The 25,126-nt window shown below is 36.2% G+C and overlaps 1 protein-coding gene across 4 annotated transcripts in view; it reads right to left on the bottom strand.

Moving 5' to 3' along the window:
• Nucleotides 1-9,425: 9,425 nt before the first annotated feature.
• The window catches only part of LOC131064770 (plastid-lipid-associated protein 6, chloroplastic), a 39,737-nt gene continuing 24,036 nt past the window's right edge, over nt 9,426-25,126 (bottom strand). Inside the window, exons 2-5 of one of the 4 annotated variants that reach the window (XM_059218530.1) lie at nt 14,262-14,507; nt 14,033-14,159; nt 13,708-13,929; nt 9,426-9,655 (exon numbers count right to left, since the gene is read on the bottom strand). In XM_059218530.1, coding sequence (XP_059074513.1) covers nt 13,715-13,929; nt 14,033-14,159; nt 14,262-14,507 — 588 coding nt within the window. In that variant the 3' untranslated portion in view covers nt 9,426-9,655; nt 13,708-13,714. Of the gene's footprint in view, nt 9,656-9,755; nt 10,247-13,032; nt 13,930-14,032; nt 14,160-14,261; nt 14,508-25,126 lie in introns of those variants that run through there. The other 3 variants (XM_059218529.1, XM_057999039.2, XM_057999048.2) reach the window with 3 other exon arrangements.

Here is a 25,126-nt window from a genome sequence, read left to right as displayed (position 1 = left end):
AAAGTCTTTATGAAAAGAAAACTAATGCAGATGAAGTGATGCAGTTTTGTTGAAAAGTATAATGCTCAGTAAACTTTAGTGCAGTGAATTAAGTTTCAATTGTGAAATTTTGTTTTGTATGGAAAACAGAGGTCTATCTCAGTAAGTTCTTTTTATACTCAACATTTCTTAATGTCAGTGAGACAAAGTGTTTGTTGGTCAGTGAGACTTTGAATTTTGGTAAATCGGTGAGATAAGTTATACTTGTCAATGAGACTTTGAATTGTGGTGATATCAATGAGATAAGTTGTACTTGTCAATGAGACCTTTTATTTAAGCCAGTGAGGCATTCTTGAGTGTGGTTTTTAGACCCCAGAGGGTTTTTCACTCATAAATTTTTTTGTCTTTTGTTGTGTTCATTGTGTCATTTCTTTGATATCTATTTGAATTTGAGAGACTAAAAGAATAACGGGTATCATAATGAAATGATTCTGATTTACATGTAATCAGTTTATATTTGTGCGTTACAAACATCAAGTGGTTGCAAATTTTTATTTGTCATTTGTCACTAATTCACCCCCCCCCCCTCTTAGTGACAATAGTATTCCTTTCATAGGAAACAGGTATGGAGCTAAGATCTTCAGAATCGACATTATTTTACAGTGATGAATCAATCCCCCTTTGGTGTGTGAAAAGTTCGGAGGACTAGGGAGAATTTTGCCACGATCCCGACATTTTAGGAGCTCCTTCGAGGATCAGATAGGAGTCTCCTTATATTTCTTAGATCTAGGTGTGTGCCTCAATCCAACAACTGTACCTCACTGTTTATGTGTTTACCTTCATTTCCAGCACTTTACCCTAATTTCAACAATTCAACTCATAATAGAGGGCAAACAAATTCATCCCTTGGATCCAATTAGTATTCTCGGTCCTTATCTTTGTTGGTTTGTGACTAAATCTATTGGATTCAAACCCTCTTTTGAATGTAATTGGTCCCTAAGCAAAAATTAGCGATTTTCATCCTTCTTGTGGTGGAAACCCTAAATTTTCACCCATTACATTTTGGCAAAACCCTATACACAACCCCTCTCTCTCTCTCTCTCTCTCTCTCTCTCTCTCTCTCTCTCTCTCTCTCTCTCTCTCTCTCTCTCTCTCTCTCTCTCTCTCTCTCTATGTTCTCGAAATTGACTTAGGAGTTGCGATCGAAGATTTTGACAGAAATGACGATGACAAATAGGTCCAAATTTTGGAGGAGTGAAAAGCGGAGAACTAGGGCGACCTACCACCATAGTCTCTAGAATTTTGGTCAAACTTATGACAATGGATCTTGCGTGTCTCCCTAATCTGGAAAAGATCCCACTTGCCTATCCAATAGTTACAGGACCAAGGCAACCTACCACCACGGTCCCGACAATTCAGCCCGAATTTCCAGCAATAGGTTTTGATTTTTTTCTATTGTTCAAATCCCTACTTATTTATTTTTATGATGTTTGTAGCTCTCAGTTGCTTATGATTTGCCTCAATTATCTATTGCTTTATCCTAAACCTTACAATTCATATCCATTTTCAATTCTAAAAGAGGATACTTCCTATAGTTAAATTCAATTGGCATCTCATACCTTTTTTTAATTGAATTATGGCTAGATCCATTGAGTTTTCTCCCCCTTTTAATGTATGGTTGATTTGATGATATCAGTTTTTTTATTATCTTAATTGGTGAAACCCTAATTTCCAAATCACACCAGTATAGGGTAATGCTAAGTAGATGATGTTGGCATTGGGTTCAAAGACAACCATTGGGAAGGATTCGCACAAACTCTATGTGCCTACACTTCTTAGAGGTTGGGATAAAGATGAACAGTCAGAGTCATCAAGTTCTGAGGAGGTTCATGAAGTCATTGAAGCATACCCAGATGTCGTGCCAAAAAAGTTGTCTGGCAAGAGTTCCCATCGAGGAGACATGTAGACCACGGCCTCTTGTCCAAGCTTCTTATAGGTTCTCTGACCTTGAGATGGCTAAACTAAAAGAGCAATTTCTCAAGATGACCAAAGTGGCTTACCTTCGTCCCTCTCATTTTCCCTATGCAATCCTTATCCTTTTCTAGTGCAAGAAGGATGGGTTACTTAGGTTGTTCATTTATTACCAGGTGCTCAATAAGCTCACATTTGAGAATCGATATCCTTTGCCTCTTATTGCGAATAGCTTTAATTGATTGAATAAGGTATAGTTCTTCATGAAACTCAACCTGAGACATGGGTACTATCAAATTTGAGTTGTTGTAGGAGATAAGGAAAATGACCATTACAACACGCAATGGATCTTACAAGTTCCTTGTGATTCCCTTTGGTTTGTGCAATGCACTAGGACCTTTTGCACTCTAATGAATGATGTTTTCAAGAGCTTACTTGACCTACGTATGGTCTTCTACTTGGAGGATCACAAGGCAGACCTCAATGAGGTGTTCAAATTATTGTACAAGCACCAACTCTATGTGAACAAGGAAAAATGTTCATTTTCCCAAAGGGGGATCTAATTTTTGGGCTACATTGTCAAAAATGGTATGTTGAAGCGAGACCTAGAGAAGCTAAAAGTGATCCAAGAGTGGGAGCCATTTAAATCAGTGCACACACGCATTCATGTACAAACGGTAAGATGTCATCATGGTAAGCATTGATAAAGTGTAATCCTCACAAACATGTGATCTTATGATGTAATCATAGTAAGAATATGTGAATATGTAATCATCATAATATTAGAACGATGTAAGAATTTAACAAAATATGATAGTCATAAGATGGAAACAATATATGCATATGAAGCATTAGATACACATGTGAGTATAACATCAAGATGTGTGATATTAAGGAGATGCCCCCAAGTGGAAACTACAATAATGAACAAATATGTAAAGAGATACATGTAATATAGAAGGTGAAATGCGGATGAAAGATATATGAAAATAAGGCTCACAACAAACATGGGGTAATTGAAAGGCCAAAGTAAAAAAAAAACAAGATCATGCAATAAGGAAGGATGATGACTCACAACCTACCTAACATAATAAAAATAGACAAATAAAAAATATAAGAAAACATGATATACTTTTGGTCAATATAGTAAGTGGTTGTCAATCATTCCATACTTTTCAATTTCTCAAATCCATAGGAAACAACACAAAATAACATATAGATATGCCAACATAAATGACAAACATAAAAGGGAAAGATAAAATTGGTTATATAGATATGGAAACAAGGCTCAAATAGTTGGAATCTTAATCAATAATTTAGGAAGAATCATGCCTCAACTGATCATCCTCATCCCAAACATGATAGTTTTCTCATCATCATGTAATACCAAACTCTTATTTACATGTGGTGCAAATCTAGGTAGGGAGTCCAACGGAGAAAAAAAAAAAACTAATTTCATAGCCTAAACAATTCTCATACAACATTATATGCTTGACAAAAGAAACAATAATCTCTCTTGTATCAATTTTGATAATTAGTCTTTCAAATAGTTTTCAATCATGTTATAAAAGAACCTAAAAACATTATAAAAAACATAAAAAACAGCATAGGACTATTCTAAACTTTGAGATGGATGATAATTTTATTTTATTTTCACCATATAGTTAATATCAAGATTTCTCAAATTTCTCTCTTTTTACTCCAATTTGAAATTAATCTTTTAAATGTTTTTCAATCATATTGGGAAAGAACCTAAAATTATTACACCAAAAAAAAAAAAAAAAAAGACTATTCTATGCTTTGAGATGGATGATAAACTAATTATTTTCTAGTTCTAGTAAATCTTTAGTTTTCTTGAGTTTCTCTTTTTAATATGTATTGTTAGCTTCTTCCTCTATTATGCCCTTGTTTTATTATTTTTCCTTTCTTGCCATCATATTCCATGTTGTCATGATCTAGGGCACACTTCAATTCAAGAACAACTTTCCTTCATCTCTGCATTTTTTCCTTGTGATCCTTGCAACCATTTTTTCTTGGCCCTAGATGTCCTTATGAATGATTGGGTACAAATTATTCACTTTCTAGGTGGATTTGTTATGCTAGGGCTATTATTAAATAATATTACTTTAATTTGAAATTTTCATTTATTTTAAACAAATCTTTCAACATAGTATCAAGCAAAACCCTTGAACAACATTTTCTTCATCTCGATTGAAATGGCTTGAGGAATTCACATGCTAGGTGTTTGAAGAAAATTCAAAAATTAAATGTGACTAAGAATAGTTGTACAACAACTAAGAATTATTTTTAAATAACTAAGAAATATTTCAGAACTAGTGGAAACCATTACATAACAACTCGAAACCTGTGTCACACAAGCACATGATACTTATTTGCATTATTTATTTGGTGATGCAAGATTTCTCTTGGATTTAGATGTTTACATTATACATGGGTAAGTAAAATGTACTATTAGACTAATATTCCATGCTAGCAACTTCATATTCATTTATCCAGGATGCTTCTTTAGCTATTTCACCAAGTACTCATTATACGTGTTCTCTTTTGTTGTTGTGAGTCTACCATTGCTTCTACCTCATCTCATTCTTTCTCAAATAATTATTCTATCTATCACATTTATAAAGTTGAAACTATAATTCCCATTCACATGTTTGGCCCATATAATCAAAATAGAGATTACACATTAAAATTTAGTGAGATATCCACTCCATTTGGGAGCTATATCTCATAAATGTTTACTACAAATTTTGCTAATACCTTATAGGGCCCATCTTCTTATATTTTAATTTTGTTTAAGTTCTAGTTGGGAATTTTTCATTCCTCAAACGAACTAAAATAGCTATCCAACTTCAAATTGTACTCTTCTTTTGATATTTACATGGTGTTTGTCCTCTTTGTGCTCTTTTATGAATTCCCTTTTATTTCCTTATGTAACTCATACATATACTAAAAAAATCCTTTCCTACTGATAGTCCTGAAAATTACTGCACAAAAAATCATGTCCCAGTGAAAATTCAGATCATTTTGAATTATTCTTGCTCTTTGTTCTTGCTCTCAAGGTTTAGGGTTTAGGGTTTTACGCTTTTTTAATTAAATATTGTTGAAAAACCCTAAGCTTGTTATAATTTTGAGTTACCTTTTTGTCTTAAAGTCCGAAGGGTCTAAGCTTGTGGCGAGGCCATGTCTTTCCCTAGGCATTAAGTTGTTTCTATGTCGGGCCCCTATTGATATTTTCCTATGTCCGCATTATTTTTTCTTATGGTCGAGCCCCTTTAATATTTTAGCCAGCACCTATTATATTTTCCTAAGTCTAATGTTTTAATATTTCGATCGACGGCTAAAGGTAGGGCAAATCTGACGGCCTACGCTACCGCGCGGTCGAAGGTACAAGGAAGATAAGGACCGCAGCATCACGAGATGATGCCACGTGTCCTGAGCGGGTAGGGTGAGCCGACGGTTTGACATTTCAAACATTTGATGTTACCGGTTCCCAATGGGTAAATTCTGAGTTACTAAGGGCTTTCTTATCTGCACATGCTTGAATGGATGGAAATGTTTTAATTTCTGCAAAAAAGTTGCTCGATTGTTAAGGGGCTTAAGAAGGCGGTCATAGTGGCAGTGAGATAAAGCTCAAATAGATCTAACGGCCCTCACAACCCCATGAAGGAAGATGAACAAAGTTTAAGGACCACGACATCATGAGATGATGCCACATGTCCAAGGCGGGTCAGGGTAGTTGATGGTGGGACCGTGGACCAGGTTGAGACGGTCGCTGACTGAGATGAGGTGGTGGTGAGTTGGAGGTGCTTCGTCATCTTTTTGACAAGTCCATTTGCCGCATGAGATGGCCAATTTCAAATTGACTAATGGTGATCGTGCAATGTGCCAATGAGGGAAGATCAACAGTCCAATTTTAAACTTCTTTCAAATGCAGTTTGGTGTCGTTTCTTTGTGCGCGAGAACAAAAAGGCAGACAGAGTCTGGTCTTCTAATAGAGGGATGGTAAAAAAATATTTTTGCTCATTTCAATTTACCAGAGGTTTTCAATTGAGGACAGAGAGTTTTTGAGAACTAGAGAAGATTGAAACGGGCCTTTGAAGCACAGTGCTAGGGTTTTCTGGTGTGTGTGAAACGTTAAGGCATCTGATAGGCAGTTTTGGCATCTTGTAGTGGTTATATCCTCGAGAAATGAACCCAGTCTATCATGAGCCCATATCAGATTTTCAATCAACAGCAACAAAGAGGGATAAAGAGCATAAAGAATATCAGAGAAGCAGTTGCAGATATTTGGAGACAGTTAGAATACATGCCTTAAAGAGGAATATTGTTGTAACAGAATTATGAGGACTGGTCATTTTTGAATGGTAGGTGTCTCCTCTGGCCCATAGCTTGTTTGCTCCCTTGTTTCTATAAAAGGGAATTCAAGGCCATGAGACAGGGTTCCAAATTTTGGTTCCTTTAGGGTTCCTCTTCTGGTTCTGGTAGCAGGTTTAGGTGGAGTGAGCAAAGTGTAAAGTCCTTTTGCAGAGCAAAATAGAATGAGTCATTGTTGGTGCTGGAAATAAGCCACACATGGACCGACGATGGACTGGTCCAAGAGGGGCCAGTAGCTCAATGGTAGAGCACTCTAGCAGTGTATAGAAGGTCCTAGGTTCGAGTCCTAGCTGGTCCATGTCTCAACATGGTATCAGAGCTAGGTCCAGGCTAGGAGCCCCAAGCACACGAGAGGTGTGGCTTAAGGGGGGTGTTGGTGTTGGAAATAAGCCACACCCGGACCGACAATGGAATGGTCCAAGAGGGGCTAGTAGCTCAATAGTAGAGCACTCCAGTAGCGTATGGAAGGTCCTAGGTTCGAGTCCTAGCTGGTCCATGTCTCAACACTCATGTGTCTTAGTTTTTGCAAGTTCTTGAAGGAGTCAGATGTAAATTGTTTTATGACAAAAATAGCAAATTTATTCAATAGAAATACAATTCTAATCTATTTCTCTCTAGTGTACAACTCTATCATCTTTTGAATGAAGTAAATCAAGGGTTTCTTTCATTCAGTGCATTGTTGTGATGTATGTGATTTTTGTTTATGCTTTGATCCAAGGGATCAATTAAATGCTAAAACAAGATTGCAGAGTGGTAGGGCTTGTTAAGGGATTTGATAAGTAGTTTAGGTTGGGATTGTAGATAAGAAATATTGTAAGGCAATACTTTCTTAGATCTGAATTCTATTAGATATAATTATGTTATAAATCATTTCATATCTTATGAATTCAAGCACCCAATGGAATAAGGCACTGATCCTAGCTCGTTTGAAGTCTTTACAGTCAATCTTATGCTCCATTCATCTATATTTGTTACAATTGTTGATTATCATAATACCTTTCAATTCATGTTTGTTATTGTGTGTTCTACCCATCTCACGCTCCAATTAGGTTGAGGATCATTGAAGGATTTTCCATCCTTGAGCATTCTCCTTGTTGTTGAGCTACATATAAGATCATCTGCTTTGTTTTAGTGAATCTTTGAGTATGGTCCAGAGATCATAAAATTCACTAATGGATCACCCTCCTAGGTTTTGCAGAGCCCAAAGTGTAGAAGGATCTTATATCCTTGTTAGTTGGTCCAATCCTTTTGATAATTTCCATAATTGAAGCTGGTTGCTTCATAGAAATTGGATTGAGTGTATTGGTGGCTTTTAAAGCATAAAACCCAATTTGGGAACCAACACCTACTAAACTTTATCTTCCCAAATTAGTCGTACTTTTCAATTAATCTACTCCTCTAGGACTATATCCATATTCAATATGAAAAGGACTTTTCCTTGTACTCTTGTCAATCGAATTGTTGTATATAAATTCAATTTGTGTCAATCTAGTATTCCATAGATTTGGATTCTTTCTAGTTAAACATCTCAAAAAATGCAAGGCTTTGATTGAAAATATCCTTTTGTAGATGATAGACTGAGCTAAAACTCAACTTAGTGTCTATTTCTTCTATCTAGTATGCAAAAAATGAACCATGAATTTCATATCCCTATTCGAGGAAATGTTATTTGGTAACCCATGCAATCATACAACTTCTCTAAAGAACAATGTAGCAACATGAATGCAATCACTTAACTTTTGTATGATGTAAAGTATGTCATGTTAAAAATATTATCTATACATAGAGTAAATTTGCTTTCATCCTATAAATTGCCTTATTTAGTAAGCTTAATCTAGGGATCAAATTTGTATATCACTAATGCTTGTCATGAGTAGCAAACCATCTGAATTATTTTAAAAAAATTTCTACATATCACTTCTTGTGTACTTTCTTCCACTTTACCTATTATTCCAACTTTCATAGGCTTAGGAATTAAATCAAAACAATATTTCTCTTTCTTCATTTGCATTTAAAAACTATTTTCTTGATATTAAACACAACTAATGACTACTATCCACTTCTTCCCATCTGCCTTCCAATAGAATCAATGAATATTGTCTTTAATCCTTCACAATAGAGAAGGTATTCATCCCACCATCATGCATAGCATTTCTATCAAATTACCAAGGCCTTTCCAAAAAGCATGACAAGTGTCTATGGGCATGCCACAATACAAAGTCTTATCCTCATATGAACCAGTTTGAAAGCTCAATAAAAATGGGTCTTTTTCCTAGATTTGAGGTCCTTTTTGTAACCATGAAATATAGTATGAGTTTGGGTCAATCTTCTTCAATCTAAACTTATTTACCATCTCTTCAGACACTATATTATTGATTATAAATTAATAGGTTGATTAAAAACCATTTCCTACATAAACCCATGAGAGAAAAGTAAGCATACGAGCTTATAGAATAACCATAATGTAAATAATAAAGACATGCCACAAGATTACACAAGATATACTTTGGAAAAACAACCAAGAGGGAAAAAAACCAACCTCCAAAAGCATCCACACAATGTATTATTTAGCAATCAAATTGCATTACACTTAAAGAGTCTCCATGAACACTTCCAAAAAAATCTAGGTCCTACAATGAATCCTCCATGTGTTCAAGCATGTATCCATACATCCCATACCATTCTTCACATATACACCCTACAAGAGAGCTCAATAAAATGACAACCAAGTGAGCTAGCCAACAAATCAATGAATTGGCCTCAACCACGAAACATGTATTTGCTTTTATAGGTTGAAGCTCACACAACACAACCAAATTATAAAGGTAAAACCATGTGCTTCAAAACCATAAGTGCACAAAACCATTTACCCAACCTTTGCTTTTTGGCACTAAGTTTTCCTAATATTAAACATTTCTCTTATGTCCAACCCATACACAAAATATCTTAACTAATTTTACATATAACTTTACAAATAGACCCAAATAAATTATTAGTATGAATAAATACATATCTTAAGGTGCATCACAAATAAATATTTATTTTACATAATTAAATAATTATTTCTTATGCAAGGTGTACAACACAAATTCTCCTAACAATCTCATACTTGTATATACATTGCATAAGGGTCGATAGGTGAAATACATCATAAACATCCATGAAACCAAACGAATAGCTAGCATGCTCTCATGCTATATAAAGATACCTACAACAACATCCAATATGAGAAACATCTCAAGAAAGAACACCAATCATCCTCCAACAAGCTACCCATAGAAGTAAAGGAACACACCAAGGTGAAGATGCACTGATTCAAAGAACACGAACATCAAATCCAATTGATGACAAAGGCTCCAAGATACTTTCAAAAAAAAAATGACATGAATAGAAATAGTAACCAAAACAAAAGCTAATACATCCAATCATCCCTACCTCCAAGGTATCCAAATATCAATAGAAATTATGCCAAAAACATATCTAACTCATAAAATCTATTAACAAATTCCTTGTATAAAATCTATCAATGAAGAACACACGCATCTAGGAACTCCCACTACATGGGTGATGTCAAATCTAGAAATAGATCAAGGCACATCAAGTCTACCAACCAATACTCCATACCAAGGTTTGACTAGTAATCAAAGTATGTAGTAACAAAGAACAATCATGATGATCCACACATGCAACAAAAATTCCATGTTCCCTCACAACAAGTAATCACAAATCTCCCAAGTCCACCATACCAAACCATGTGAACATGAACCTCCTAGAAGTAGCCATAGAAGAAAGATACAACCTATAACATGCCCTTCTACCAACTCCTCAAAGTGTTAAGTCGTGTCATTTAAGATCTCCTTGACAACCATAAATAAAAAGCTTTAACATCCAATTGTTTAGTCTGCAAGATCAAACAAAACAAATGTATGTCATATAACCTACATGGATGTAAGCCTCTCTAGCCAAGGAAAAAATGCATTCCCAAAACCAAGAAAAAGCCCAATAACATATCCTAAAATTCTCATAAATGATATCATAAACAACCTTATATGCACTTAAGGATATAAATGCACCAAATAATTGTCAATTGAACCCTATAGAATTAAACAACCAAATTTCAAGATCCATATCCATGAGAAGATAAAGCATAAAACATATAGTGCAATTTACAAACAAGCAATACATATTAGATGATTATCCATTGAGTAGATCTAGAGTGGGGAATGAGATTGTTCCTTCAAGATACACCAAGTCACAATGAATATCTCAGAGAACATTATTCTTTATAGGTTCACATGGAATCATGTCCATATCTAGGTGAAGGCTCCTTGGACTTCCTAATAAAACCTCCAAAAAGTAAATAGCTCAACAAATGTCACTAAACTTAAGAGAAATCTAATATCACCCAAGTCTCCAACTATCCATGAGAACCTAGAACTAATCAATCCATGTTAAGCTCCAAATTCAACACCACACACTCATGAAGTTGCAAAGAACATAATTAATATAATCAATATCAAGAGAACTAAATAAATCATTATCAAATATTGAAATACATAAATAGAAACATGTCACGACATCATGATCTAACATCTCTCCAAAACAAGAGGATATGTTAAATCATATGCTCCAGTAAAAATATCTTGCTCCCAAGTGCACCTATATCATTTCAATACTCTAATATGCAAAAAGAGCCCACCATGACATAACAAAAAACCATCCTTGTGACTAATGATCACTTAAAAAAATTAATGTCACAAAATGACACAAAGACCAAAAAGTCCATGATAGCCAAGATTTCACTATCTCTAATCACATGAAAATAATCATCTCCTATCAAACTGAAGATGTCAAAGATTGTCATTATAGAAAATAGGATCCAAGAGCTCCTACATGACACCAACAACCATTGTGGAAGATCATCCATCACCAAAACATCACTATTAAAAGAAACCATTAAATTATGTAACCAAACTATCCTAATAATTCACTATCCGAACACTCTAATAATTAATTGTCTCATTCTAGCATAACATACCAATGGTCAAATGACCACAAACAATGTTAAATAATTGAATATGCTTAAACCCTAAAAAGGCTTGTGGATATAGGCAATCCACATATAAGTCATCCCACTACAACCAATAGGTGGCCAACCCACAAAACTTTAACTCATAGACCACAAATTAATGTAACATGCAAACTCACCATCACATCAATAACCTACAAAATGAGATAACAAAGAACATAACTTGTACATCTCAATAGTCAAACACTAGATCACCTATAGATTTGATTTTCCAAAAAAGAAGTCATTTTCAAGTAACTATAGTCAGGGAACCAAATAAGAATCCAAGAGATAAAAACAACCTCCTAACACTAAACCACACTACCACTTGTATTCATAAATCAATCTATACCACAGCCTTTCAACCACAAACATGATCTTGTCATGTAAGTGGTTAGATGTACATGAACATTCATGACGAGATAATCATCACTATTTGAGTACTTGTACTCAATTATTATAAACCGACTCGAAGTTTCACATGTGTATCAATCATGTCCTGAAACCAAAACACAACTATGCACCTATATCCTTAAAAGTTCAACTCTATAAATACTTGAATACTTGAACCAAAAAACACCAAATCTAATAACCATCTATACCATCATATTATTCTCATTATATATATATATATATATATATATATATATATATATATATATATATATATATATATATATATATATATATATATTTCACCCACAATTGTTCCAAATGATCCCATATCCTTAGTATCTTATACGTGCTCAAACAAATACAATCTTCTTTCTTCTCGTCAAGTAAAAGCTACTTGTTTTATGTATTACCTTATAAATTCTTCCCATTACTTATTCAAAATCCAAAATATAGTTTCATATCTGAAAGTTAGGACTGGTTAACCATTCTAGAACAATTCTAAATTCATGACATAAAATTTTGACAAAAATAGAAAAATATACAAACCAAACCTGTACTAGTATGTTGTCATCAGAGAGTTTTTTTTTAGGACTATAGGAAGCAAAAAAATCCAATACCACTGTCTTGTGAAACAACCTCACAAACTCTATGGGGTTTCTGAATGAGGCCATGATTTCCTCTCTAGGATGTTAACCCTTGCACAATCAGTCCAGGGCCTGATTGATTAGAGATAGGGTGGAAATAGGTACAGGGTAGCCGCATTAGTATCATAGAAGAAAAAACATAGGGTAGACTGTCTTTGCTTTCTGAATTATTGATGCATGTGATTACGCATTCACTCACTAATGAGTTTTTTTCCCAATTCGATATGCAGAGATGAATAAGATTCTAATTTCTAGGGAATCCATACCAGCAATCCTTTTTTTCAATGAGAATGCTAAAACCTAAAATTAATATGGCAAATAGAAAGAGGAGAAAAGGCAAACACAAGTCCAGTTTTTGGGGGAAAACTTTGGAATCATTCTCAGCCCTAGTTCATGAAAGAAGTATCAAAAGTTTAACATGTTCAAAATAATACCAAAATCTACTCTTTCGTACAATTAAATGAAACAAATTAAACTTTTAATTTTTCATGAATAATGACGAATTTCAATTCGATTGATTACTTATGAGATGGTCGGTCCTTTTTGAGAGTTGGAAAAAATCTATCTTTAACAACTCAATGAGACAAACTGAAAAAAATATTTTTTCATGAAAAAGGGTAAATTCCACTTCCCCCAAGTTATAAGATAATATTTTTTCATAAGTGGACTCAAATGCTATGAATCGATTAACTTTATCATGCCCTAGTGCATACCTAAGTATTTTATCAACAGACAATTAGTAACATACATGTCCTGGGTGTTACTATAGATCTTTTAAATGAGAAATGTCAGGGTATCATTGTGCAGTCATGAGGGGACCGGATAGACATCTTCAACCAAAGAAGATAATTTGCTTTAAAAGAACCCTAGATGAAGAGATTGGTTGTGTAACTTCCTCTGGTCTATTGCTGAATACGAGAATATCATGTTAATGGCCACAATAAGGTATTTCAAGACTGGCCATGTTCGCTTGCAACAGCACAGTCATGATATGCACATAAATAGCTTAAATTGTTGGAATTTGCGAAGAAATACATTAAGGAACACTCCTTGTTCTCCATTTCTGCCTTCTCCAAGAATCCCTTATATTATTTTTCAAACAGTGATATTTGCTGGGCTTTTATATTTATATTTCAAGGAGATTGCATGGGCTAGACAAAGATACCTGGATTGATATGGAATGAAATTGCAAGATGTCAAAAGTGCTCCTTCCTTGTATATGGTTAACCACATGCTACAGAGCAGGTGATGTACCTGATTTTTACAATTTCAAGAACACTCGAAGTTCTCCACGATCACCACGAGTAATCCGCAGATCATCATCCAAAAATGTGACTTTGAACTCCCCACTTCGTAGACTAGATGGGGGCCTGAAAATTTCTGGTAATTCAGGTAGCTGAACTTGGGGAAGTTGGGATAAGCCACCCGCTGGTTGGACGATAGTCCTTTCGAAGATTATTCTAATGCTTGCAGAATCTAATGCATAAAAGTTATGAATGTAAATCAAACTAATCCAGTGCGATAGGTGCCATAATGAAATAGAACTGACATAAATTAATTTCTACAAGGTGAAACACACCTATGAGTTCAAATTTGTGGGCCAAAGTAGCAGTAACTTCAATTGGTGGAAGTGGCCAAAGTGTGCCAATCTGAAGGTTCACAATGTTATCAAACTCTCTTCGAACAACATCTATCCGTTGAAAGACCTATAAGACAAATACGAAGTTAAGAGGCCCACAAGTCCAATAAAATATCAATAACCACAGCAGTTGAAAGAAATTCATAGAATCGTCTACTATTCAGTGCACCTGGCCTAAAGTTAGTGGAAGCCTTCCTGTAGGAGGGCCTGGACGAAGTCCGCCGAGACTGCCAGACGCAAAGGCGCTGCTGTAGACTAATCGCCATCTTCCCTGCAGTTTATCGAGATCTGTAGAAAAGTCCACTATGCTTCCCGAAGCTTCAAGTTCCCTTGCAGGAGTGTCTACAGCCATCACATCAACTTCATTGGCAATAAGCCCTCTATCCAACCCAGCAACAGCACTCTGCATGGCATCCTAGCATTATCATTACTCTAAATCTCAAGTTTCTCTTACAAGAGAACCGAATATGATTTAAGATCACTTCTCGCATTTATCACATGAAATAGATATAGCATGAGAAGTCAAATATCCTGCAATGGAAGCATCCAAACGTTTTCCCTAGGACTCATGATGTTTACATTTTGAAATTGTGATATTTGACTACTGTAATTATAATATTAGTAAACTAAGAGTAATGAGATTGCAAGAACAGCATCTCAATTTCTTGATAAGAAAAAGAGAAAATTAATGAATAGCAGATTATATCTTCACCAATTTCAGATGAAATATAGAAATTGCTGTGTCCAAAGAATGTTCTAGGAAAATTTACAATTCAACACCATAGCAAATGAAGGAATCCTTGATCATCTTTGTTCATTGTTCTCTACTAGAATTTTATCTCCTGTCTTGAGATGGTTAGAAATGTGTTGAATTGATACGTTACATGGTGGTATTAATGGGATATAACCTTTGTCACAGTTTGGAGATATCTAAACAAAAAATTCAAAATTCGTCGAGCAAGTACCTAACATAAAAAAATGTAAGAGTTCGCTTTAAAATCATCCATATGGATAAAATCGTATTTTGTAGGCTTCTTCTCAACCTAAGGAGAGGATACGGACACCAAAGACATCAACTGAAACCCATAGTCCAGAAGACCGGTGGAGAGAGCCGATCCCGATGTGATGAATGGGGCGGCATTTTCTTTTATGGTCTGAAGCGAATCCCAATTATGTGCTTTCTCCTGATTTAAGTCCTGCAAAACCCAATCTGTCTATCAGTCTCTGCTTCCTCTCACGTCTCCATTACTACCTAGTGCTCTGTTTATCGCTTGTTTCTCAGTGTGTGCTCGATGAAGAACTGAACCAACGTTTTCGCAACATCTCCCTCATGGAATTCACCACATATCATAAACTGAAGCTGCTCTCTCTTGCCGCGGGAAAAACCATTCCTACGCATGTGCATTTGCAGATTTTAACTAAAATTCATGTATAGACAGCCTATTTCAGCTTGGATTTTTTATTTATTTCGGGGCATTTTGGACATTGAATTTTAAAATGTTCATTCAGACGTTTCAAGCTCAATGAACGTTTTCACATGCTGAAGAGGGAATTTTTAGAGCTGTTTCGTTTTTTGTTATGTCTGTGGTATTACTGGGAGAAAATAATGAAGCGAATGAAAGTTTGATTTCATACACATAATAAAAATTAAATGCTGATGAGGATGAAAATATGAAATGATGAAAAGGAAGATATTAAACTTAAATAAACACCAGAATGCTCCACTTCGAACCAAGGATTAAATATTCAATCCTTTAGGGTAAAACTAAGCCTATGCATAGAAGAGATATTCCATAATATGAAGGTCGACCACCCAGCTAGCACATCATTAAAGAAGAGACTGTGGAGTATGTATTAATCTATTCACAATTTTTATTTTTTTTTCAGTAAAGGCAGAGCCGAGTTTTATATTAATTATGGATAATTACAGTATTAACATGGCTGATTGATGAAGGATCAAAAAAACTTATTGAATGCTTCTGAAACCATTCTCAGCACTTTCGAGAAAGAGGGTTTTCAGGCAAATAGAAAACCATATGCATCATAATCTATCATTCCAAAATCTAACAAATTTATGTAGTCTAGGAACATATAATCTATAGAAAGTTTGAATAGCAGATTCTCAACTGCCAAATTAACAGAGATTTTAACCATGATTATGTAGCCAAAAAATTAACTATTACTAGAGTCTAGAGATAAGCAATGAAATGTCTTAAAACAGAGCCAAATTAAGAAACCTAGCTTTCAATTTCATCCAAGGGCTCAGTTGGAGAAGAAAAATTTCTTGCTCTCCCACGACCTCTACACAGAGGACGGCCACGGCCACGACCAGACCCACGGCAACCCCTTCTGGCTCCACCCCGACAATCCTGTTCAACCTGGAGCTCCTCATCTTCGGTTTTCAGAGGTAGGATTCCATTTAATCTTGCAAATTGAATGAGTTCTTCCTCTCTACCTTGGTCTTCTGGATTTTCCCCTAAGAAACGCCACTTGAGATATCTGAGACCTACTCTAGCAAAAACCCTATGTCTGTCCAGGTCCTTCCCTTTCAAGTCTAACAGGAAGGGGTAATACTTAATGAGCTCGCCATGGGCATTGAACAGAATCCTCTCGCTTGGCCGAGGAGCCCCTGATTCATGAAGTGCCTTGTTAAGAATTTCTTGGAATTCTTGAAGGATTTCATCTAGAAATAGCTTCTTGGTGAGGCTCCATACGGCTTGCTTGGCTAATTTTAAGTCCATCAAAGAAGCAACGAACCTCGATGATATACTAGTATTGTCTCAAGGATACTCCTCCCTGTTCAAATGCCCACTTCCCAGAATCATTTTTACCGTCAAGATAACCAGAGACTCTGTGTGGAGAAGGAGGTGCTTCAGTCTCAAGTCTTTAATTCTTCTGAAGGATACTTGACACGTCGAAGCCGAGAGGGAAATGGGGGTGTCTGCTCCAAAGCAGGAAGTGGGCCTTGGATAGACACTCATAATAAACCCATACAAATCCTCTATCGACATGGTTGGCGATTGCAGTGGATTCAGACAAGAGAACGATTGAAGCAGATTGAACTTTGGGATGATTTTGGCAGGATAGGAATGATAACGACTTGAAGAATACGCCAAGGAAAGATCGTCGGGTGCGCTCTTTAACACCTAATTATGAGGAGTTGCTTTGCATTAAATTTGCCAGCTAAGGTGGCGGAGTATATTTGTCCCGGACAAGCCAAATCTCCCTGGCTCAAATAGATGACTATCCTACGGACAGCACACTCCTTGAGTCCGAAATGACGGCTCTTGCCAGCTGGATATCGAGAAGCGGAGAAAAGAAAAGGCTTAATTTGAGAATGCATTTAGATGACGTCACTAGGTTCAGGCCCGCTGTTTTACCAAGGAAAAGTGAAATTTGAATTCAAAAAAAGAAAATAGCCGTTTCCTCACTTGCCCACCAAAGATAGACATGAGACATTTGCTTTGAATTAGGAAGCGATCTTTTCTGATTTTTTTCACTTCTCTAAAATTCGTCTCTTACACTCAATAGACTCAAGGGGCATATTCCTGCTGATTTAACCCGATCTGCTATGCCAAGCTACCTAACTCCCTGATCCCACCAATGAATGAAGGTTCTCTGAGCTGCTAATTTTGAGAGGGCATCTACCACTGAATTTGCTTCTCTATAGATATGTTTAGCTTCATAATGCTCTATTCTAGCCAAATTTTCTGTTATATTATCTAGAATTGCTTGTAGCCTCCAATTTGAGGTTTTTTTTCAATTTGAAAATGAAACAAATGATGAGAAAATAGATGAGTGATTTGATGCATATTTACTCGAACCTTCAATTGTTATTAAGGAATCATTTCCTGAGACTTGAAGATAGCCTCTTTAGATTGTTCTATATTATGTCCCTTGCAAAGGATAACCACTATCCTAAGATTTACAATATAGATCTTAGCTAGTCCACACTACCACCATTGTTGAATGAAGGCATGTGTAGGGCTTCAACCAAGTAGTGGTTAATGTTGGGATCTAGTTCCATTGTTCATAGGAGAATAGTCAAAGGGAAGCATCGTAGAAAGAGGAGGTTGTTGGCACAGATGCAAATGTGTTTGCTAACTCCAATGGTGATCAAGAGGGTAATTTATCTCCTATTTCTACAAGTTGCAATTGTCATAAGGCCCTATTGGTTATCTACATGGTTCCTAAAGGCAAACTATGGAGCAGAATGGAGGAACTTGGGATTCCTTATGACCTTAGGGTTGCAGTGCATAAACTTTATGATCAACTAAGAGCTAAAATCAGAACAAAGGAATGTCTGAATGCTTTGGCAGTGACATTGAACTTAAACAAGGGTGTCCTCTTTCCCTGTAATGTCCCTACTAGTTAGAAATCATTAACCTGCAAAATAGATTGTTAGAATACAACAAACATATATATATATATATATAGAAGTAATCTAAATTGCAATCTAACTTTAATACTAAATTAACATAATCATAATTTTCATCTAATAAAAAGGATACAAATGCCATACGAAAGTATGTCCTTAGGCGGCCGTGAGGCTCGCCCTCTTGGAACCCCTTGGTTCCAAGATGTCCTTAGGCAGCCATGAAGCTCGCCCTCTTGGAACCCCTTGGTTCCAAGCCCTCTAGGAAATCGAAGATGAGTTCGAATCCTGTCTTGGGTGTAACCTCTTACACCCAAGCCATCCAAGGAAGACCCTTGTCTATTCCTTGCCTTGGGTGATGCCTTCATCATCCAAGTCCTCAGAAGGGATTGGCCAGATCCGTCTCTTCTTGGTTGAACTTAATCAACCAAGCCATACATATGCATATCAATGTTCAATATATTCCTATCTATTTATTAATATGTATTTAATAACATCTATTTACGCATATTTATCACATATGTTTACACATATCTCTTAACATGTTCATTAGCATATTTATACATATTAATTAACATATGAAAATCATTCATTAACATATAAATTAAAATATTCCTTAACATATTTATACGTATTAATTACATTCGTTAACATATATATTAAATATGTATTAATTTCATTCGTTACATATATATTAAAACATTCATTCCTTACTGTATATATTAGAACATTAATTACTTATATTCCATATTACATACAGTAAGTAACTAGTAACATATATATAACATATTAATTTATTACTTACCTATTATGTTCGCAGCAGTAGTGGTTCCTCTAACCGCAGTTTTTCCTTACCCTTCCCGTGGCTTCATATATTCCTCCGTGAGTCCTCTTCTATTCGCTGCTGTAAATCAATTGTTATATAGCCCAATCCTACCTTGGCCTCCTTCCCCCCATCTCGGGTGAATTAGATGGTCTTAATATGTGATGGAAAACGATGTTTGAATAGACACGTATTCTTAATTTGTCCTGAATCGCACCTTTTGGTTATACTTTGATCGGTTACTTAACAAATCAGAATCTTGTTTTCCTTAATGATTTTGCTGATCATTGATGATTCTTAAACAGATTGATCATTATAATGTAACCGTCTCTCATATAGTTGACCCAATCCACCATCTTGATAATAAGTAAATTTGACTTGTTTTATCTTTGTCCTCCATAGACATAAGTTTATTAAATACATTTCTTAATATGATTGCAAATCATGCTGCCAAGTGGAGTAGTCACTGAGCTTTCCTCTCAAGACATTATCGCTGACATTTAGTGATGACAATATTATCTCTGTAAGACATAATCGCTGCATATCACTTCATATGTTAATTGCTTTCGAACATATACTTATCACTGCTTAGTCAACTCTGTGCTATGTCTTAATGGTATTGCCATGAGCCACGTTACCCAATATATTTCTGAAGATTATTATATTGGCAGCATAGGAAATGATATGCCTGTGAATGGAGACAAGAGGTGATATGGTTCATTGAGTGGTTCGTATTTCACTTTTAGAAGATTTTGGAAGGAGTTTATATTGTTGCTAGGGAGACCATTCTGACATGTGTCAGATCTGGTCTACCATACACTTAAAACAGCAGCAGCAATCAGGCTCAAAGAACCAGTGAGTTGCGGAATTTTTATTTGTGTTTTCTTGGGTCCTTCCATTATCTTCAGCTACCAGCCATTAAGAAGGGAGAAGTGGGGCCCACAAGGAAAAGCCCCCAAATGTAAATATCAGCTCCAAGGATTAAAAATATAAATAATCAGAAAATACTCCCTGTATGATGTATATAAGGAATTGTTTTATGCATCTGAAATCAGTCAAAAGGCTTTCTATATAAGGAACTGGTTTTATATATATATTTTTATCTTTTAATTGTATTATTATTTATTATTGAATATATAAATTATATCAATAATATATAGTATTTAAATTATGTTCATAATATAATATTAATTTATTTTTATTTGTAAATATTTCAAGGATATTATTAGTAATAAATATTAATTAAATAATAATATTTAATTAATGAATTTTAGATAATCATTCAGTGATAATTATTATAATAATTAATAATAATTTCTTCATTTAGGCTCTCTCTCTTCATATGTATATAACGATCAAGGAGGGGACATGGCATTCCCCCACCTTGTTTAGCCTTTATATTGATAAACTTGAAGAGTGTCTAAAAAAAGGGTATGTTGCGAAGCTGCTCTTATATGCGGATGATCATATCCTAATAGCAAAATCTGTGAATGATTTGAAAGAACATTTGAAAGCACTTGAACTTTTTTGTGTAGAGGTCAGAATGCAAGTAAACACTAGCAAGACTAAAGTCATGATCTTCTCTTTGAAAGGAAAGAAACAACAAATTACCTCCATGTTTGAAGGCTGCACGTTGGAGAAAGTGGAAGAATACAAGTACTTGGGATTTGATTTCCACAATAAGCTCAGCTGGGAGACTTGTAGGTCAAAAATTATTGAAGGAGGATTGCAGGCTTCCTATCTCTTGCAAAATAGATGTCGGAAAGCAAAATTATGGGATGGTGTGATGTCCCCATCCAAATTCTAATACAATGTCTCATTGACGATTCCTTGAAGAATACATTATGTGCAACTAGTGAAGACCGTGAGAGAAAAGGCAGGATTATATTCTGTTGCAGATCAAGTTAAGAATTCAATCGATGAACATCCACGTACTCCATATTGGCATCTATATTAATCACCGACTCCCTGTTGTGACCTTTTTCACACATCGCCCCATTGAAGATGGGGACCCTCTCCTTTTCCTGCTTTCTAGGGTTTTTGTTAGTGCCTGTGACCTTCCGCTTCAGTTCTGCTCAGTTCTGTCAAGTTTTCAACGGTTTGAGTCCTAAAGATTGAAAGTCAGTTTGTGCAAGCCAAGCGATAACAGAGCCCAGATACCGTCAAAGTGCCTAGAAAGGCCAAAGGACGAAGAACGCAATTGATTTGAACGAATTTGAACAACTTTCTATTTTTAGATAGTTTGTTTTTTTTGCTTTTTTCCTATTTTTTAGGAAGTTTTGTTTTTGGCATTTTTAGCCCAATCCCCGGTATGGCTATTTTTAGAAAGTTTTCCCTATTTTTTGGGGATGCCTGCTTTTTCCTTTTTCGAAGTGGGGACCTAGGGTTTGCACTGGTACCACTAACCTGCTTCGATCGCGATCGAGAATTTCTAAGTTTTGACCTAAAAAGCTAAGTTCCTACATTTTAGGGGTCATGATGCTTCGGATGGTTTGCCTGAGTATGGATTTCAAATTTCAAATCAATCTGGTTAAAATTGAAGAAATTGTGAAATTTTGAAGCGTTCCAAATATTTTCTAAGTCTGGCTAATCAATGATTGATGGTGAGTATTATGGCAGGGGATGAAAAGTCCGCCCTCTTCATGGTTGAGTTCCAAGTCTTCAAAAAGTTCGCCCAAGCATGATGATGGAGATGCCTAAAAAGTCCGCCCTGTGAAGTGAACATGAGAAACTTCGCCCTATGCAGAGAGCTAAAAGTCTGCCATGAAGATGATTTCAAAGTGAAGAAAAGTCCGCCCTCTTGGTCCCTCCAAAAGTCCGCCCTACTTGGTGATCTCTCAAAAGTTCGCCTTGGAGGTAGTCTAAAAGTCCGCCCTACTTGGCGATCTCTCAAAAGTCCGCCCTTGGAGGTAGTCACTCAAAAGTCCGCCCTACTTGGTGATCTCTCAAAAGTCCGCCCTTGGAGGTAGTCACTCAAAAGTCCGCCCTACTCGGTGATCTCTTGAAAGTCCGCCCTTGGAGATAGTCACTCAAAAGTCCACCCTACTTGGTGATCTCTTGAAACTCCACCCATGAAAAAGGTCTAAGGAGGCAAGAAAGTCCACCTTAGGGTGGAGAGATAGCAAGTGGCATGAAGCTCACAAAGTCCGCCTTAGAAGACATGCAAAGTGAAGAAATTCCACCCTACTTGGACATGCAAGATGATTTTAAAGTGAAGAAAAGTCCGCCCTTAGATGGTCTTCTAAAAGTCCGCCCTGAAGTTAAGTGCATAAAGTCCGCCCTATGAAGGAGTTTTGAAGTGCACAATCTAAATAAAGTCTGCCCTATGAGATGATGGTGAATGGTGTGCAAGCCTCTCAAAAGTCCGCCTAAGGTGATGAAGGAAGATGCCTATCTCTCCAAACTTTGCCTAGAAGATGGTTTCAAAGCAACACTTAAACTCCGCCCTTGGTAATACTTCAAAAGTCCGCCTTAAAAAGTATGATGTATAAAATCCGCCCTATTTTACATGGCTCTTATCCTTCATATTGATGGAAGTTCAACATTGCAACAAGTTAGAAACATGACCAACAAAGTCCGCCTTGAGGGAAACATGATAAAGTTAAGACATGAAGTGCACATAAACATAAGGAAAGTTCCCACTCTATAAAAGTCCGACTTTGCCTTGCAACACAATGAGAAACAAACTTCATGAAGTCCGCCTAAGTCAAAGGTGAAGCCAAAAAAATGCTTGCTAAGTATTGAGGAAAGGAGAATATTCCTTGGTGATGTCATCCAAATCTTCATGAAATTCGAACTATGGATGGAATTAGAAAGTTTTGAAAGAAGATATCTCAAGATCAAGTTCGAATTTATGGACTAAAAATCAATTAAGAAACTTGCACTTTGTGAACCAAGAAGAAGATTTTCGAACTTGAAGAGATGACAAGCCAACTAAAGTCTAAAATAGAAACTTTCTTTGTGGATACGATGGACTGAGGATGAATTAGAAACATGAATTGGAAAAGATCTGCATGTTTCTAATTGCAATTCAAACTTCATTACAAAAACATTCTTCACTTCTTCATTCTCACACAAAAGTTCGAACTTTCTGAGCAAGTTAAGAGCAGATTTCAGAGTTATATTGCAGGCTGAAGGAGGTTCGAAGAAGATTTTCACAGGTTGAATCATTTCCAGCTTTGTTCTTCATAAGCGCCAACAGATTTTTGGAGTATAACCAGCTAATAGGAGGCAAATCATTCGAATTTTCTGAGTTTTCCTAAAAATCTTTCTATCTTCTTGTCTTTTCTTCTCTCCCCATCGAAGGTGAAGTTGGTTAAGTACAAATTTATTACATTCTCTGAGTTTTTAAAATTCGTTGGAGATGATTTTAGTGGATTTATCCAAATTTTCAGAAGGAAAGATCATGTTGGACTAAATGCAATGAAAGTTTTCAAGATTATAAGACCTAGTTTTGGATTAAAATCGTAAAAGTGTGGAGTTTATATGTGAAAATTCCATCTTTTTGTGACTAAGTATCAAGAATAGAGTGAGATACCAACCACTTAGTCATCAAGATCCTAAATTTTAAGTTAAATTTCTGGTTTCTAACTTAAGTTTCGTCTTTATTCGCAGATTTCGAGCACGATGAAGTTCCAAGTAGACAAGGATGCTCCTCCTGAATCAAGAATGAACTCAAAATGGAAGAGTATTAGTGATACCAACCTCGGGCACATCAATTTGAGGGAATTTAAGAAGCGGATGTTCAGCTTAGATAACCTTGTGCCTATCGTGACCACACGAAAAATGATGAAGAGTGGTATCGTGCATGCTGTTGGCTTCTTCCCTACCATGCAGTGCACGGAGTTGGTAGCCGAGTACGCTAGGCACTATAACCCTGTCAGTAGAGATATTGTGCCACCAGATGGAAGAGTGTTGGCCAATATCAGTGATGAGGCCATAAGGGAAGCTTTCAGAATTCCAGGAATATCATAATGTTGTATATGTGACCAAGGATGAGGCTGATCGAATGTATCAAGACCATTTGGAGGAGTACGACACCATCATCAATCATTCCTGGTTGGACAAGCCAAGAAAGGGTGCCTCCAAACTATAGAGGAAGAGCTTGGTAAGGGCGTATTTTAAAGAGGATATTGGAGATATGATTTAACTGTTGAACAAAATAATGGGTAATCCCCAAGGCACTCCATTTGAGCTTGGATGTATTATTTCATAAACGAGATAATGAGTGGAGTCAAGATGATTGATTGGGCTCGGATGATAAGCAATAACTTGGACAGCCAGCTGAGAAATCTGGAGGCGGATAGGACCTTTTACATAAGCTCATACTTGTTCTATTCCCCGGCTAGAACCTATAGATACAGAGGCCTCACCTGTAGAGGGGAAGTAGGAAATAAAGAGAATCAATTTCCTGTCTATGATTGTTATCCCCAGCTGCACATGGAAGAAAAGTTAAATTTCAAGAGGGTGAATGATACATTTTTTATGCACATCACACGAACACTGCAAGGTGGATTACATCAGAGACTCTCTCAAGAGTCTATGGACTTCATAAGCAGATTCGGGTATTGGTATATTCAATACCCGAAATTCACCTACATCAGAATTCGGGGATTTTTCGGATCTCCCTATAAGCTCCCAGTCTACCCTACAAACCGAGTTGTGCTACTGGAAGTTGTGAGGCAACTAGAGGGCTACATGACAGTTCAAAGAGATAAGCAGAAGAAGGCAGGAACATCCTCTCTCACGATTGGAAATGGACTAGAGACATGCCCGTCATCACAAGCCACTGCCACTGCAGAGAAAGAGCTGGCTTGGTACCCTTTCTACCAATACA

Source organism: Cryptomeria japonica, chromosome 1, assembly GCF_030272615.1.
Source record: "Cryptomeria japonica chromosome 1, Sugi_1.0, whole genome shotgun sequence".
Taxonomy (NCBI): domain Eukaryota; kingdom Viridiplantae; phylum Streptophyta; class Pinopsida; order Cupressales; family Cupressaceae; genus Cryptomeria; species Cryptomeria japonica.
The sequence above is the reverse complement of the archived record's forward strand: the minus strand, read 5'-3'. Positions and strand labels throughout refer to the sequence as shown.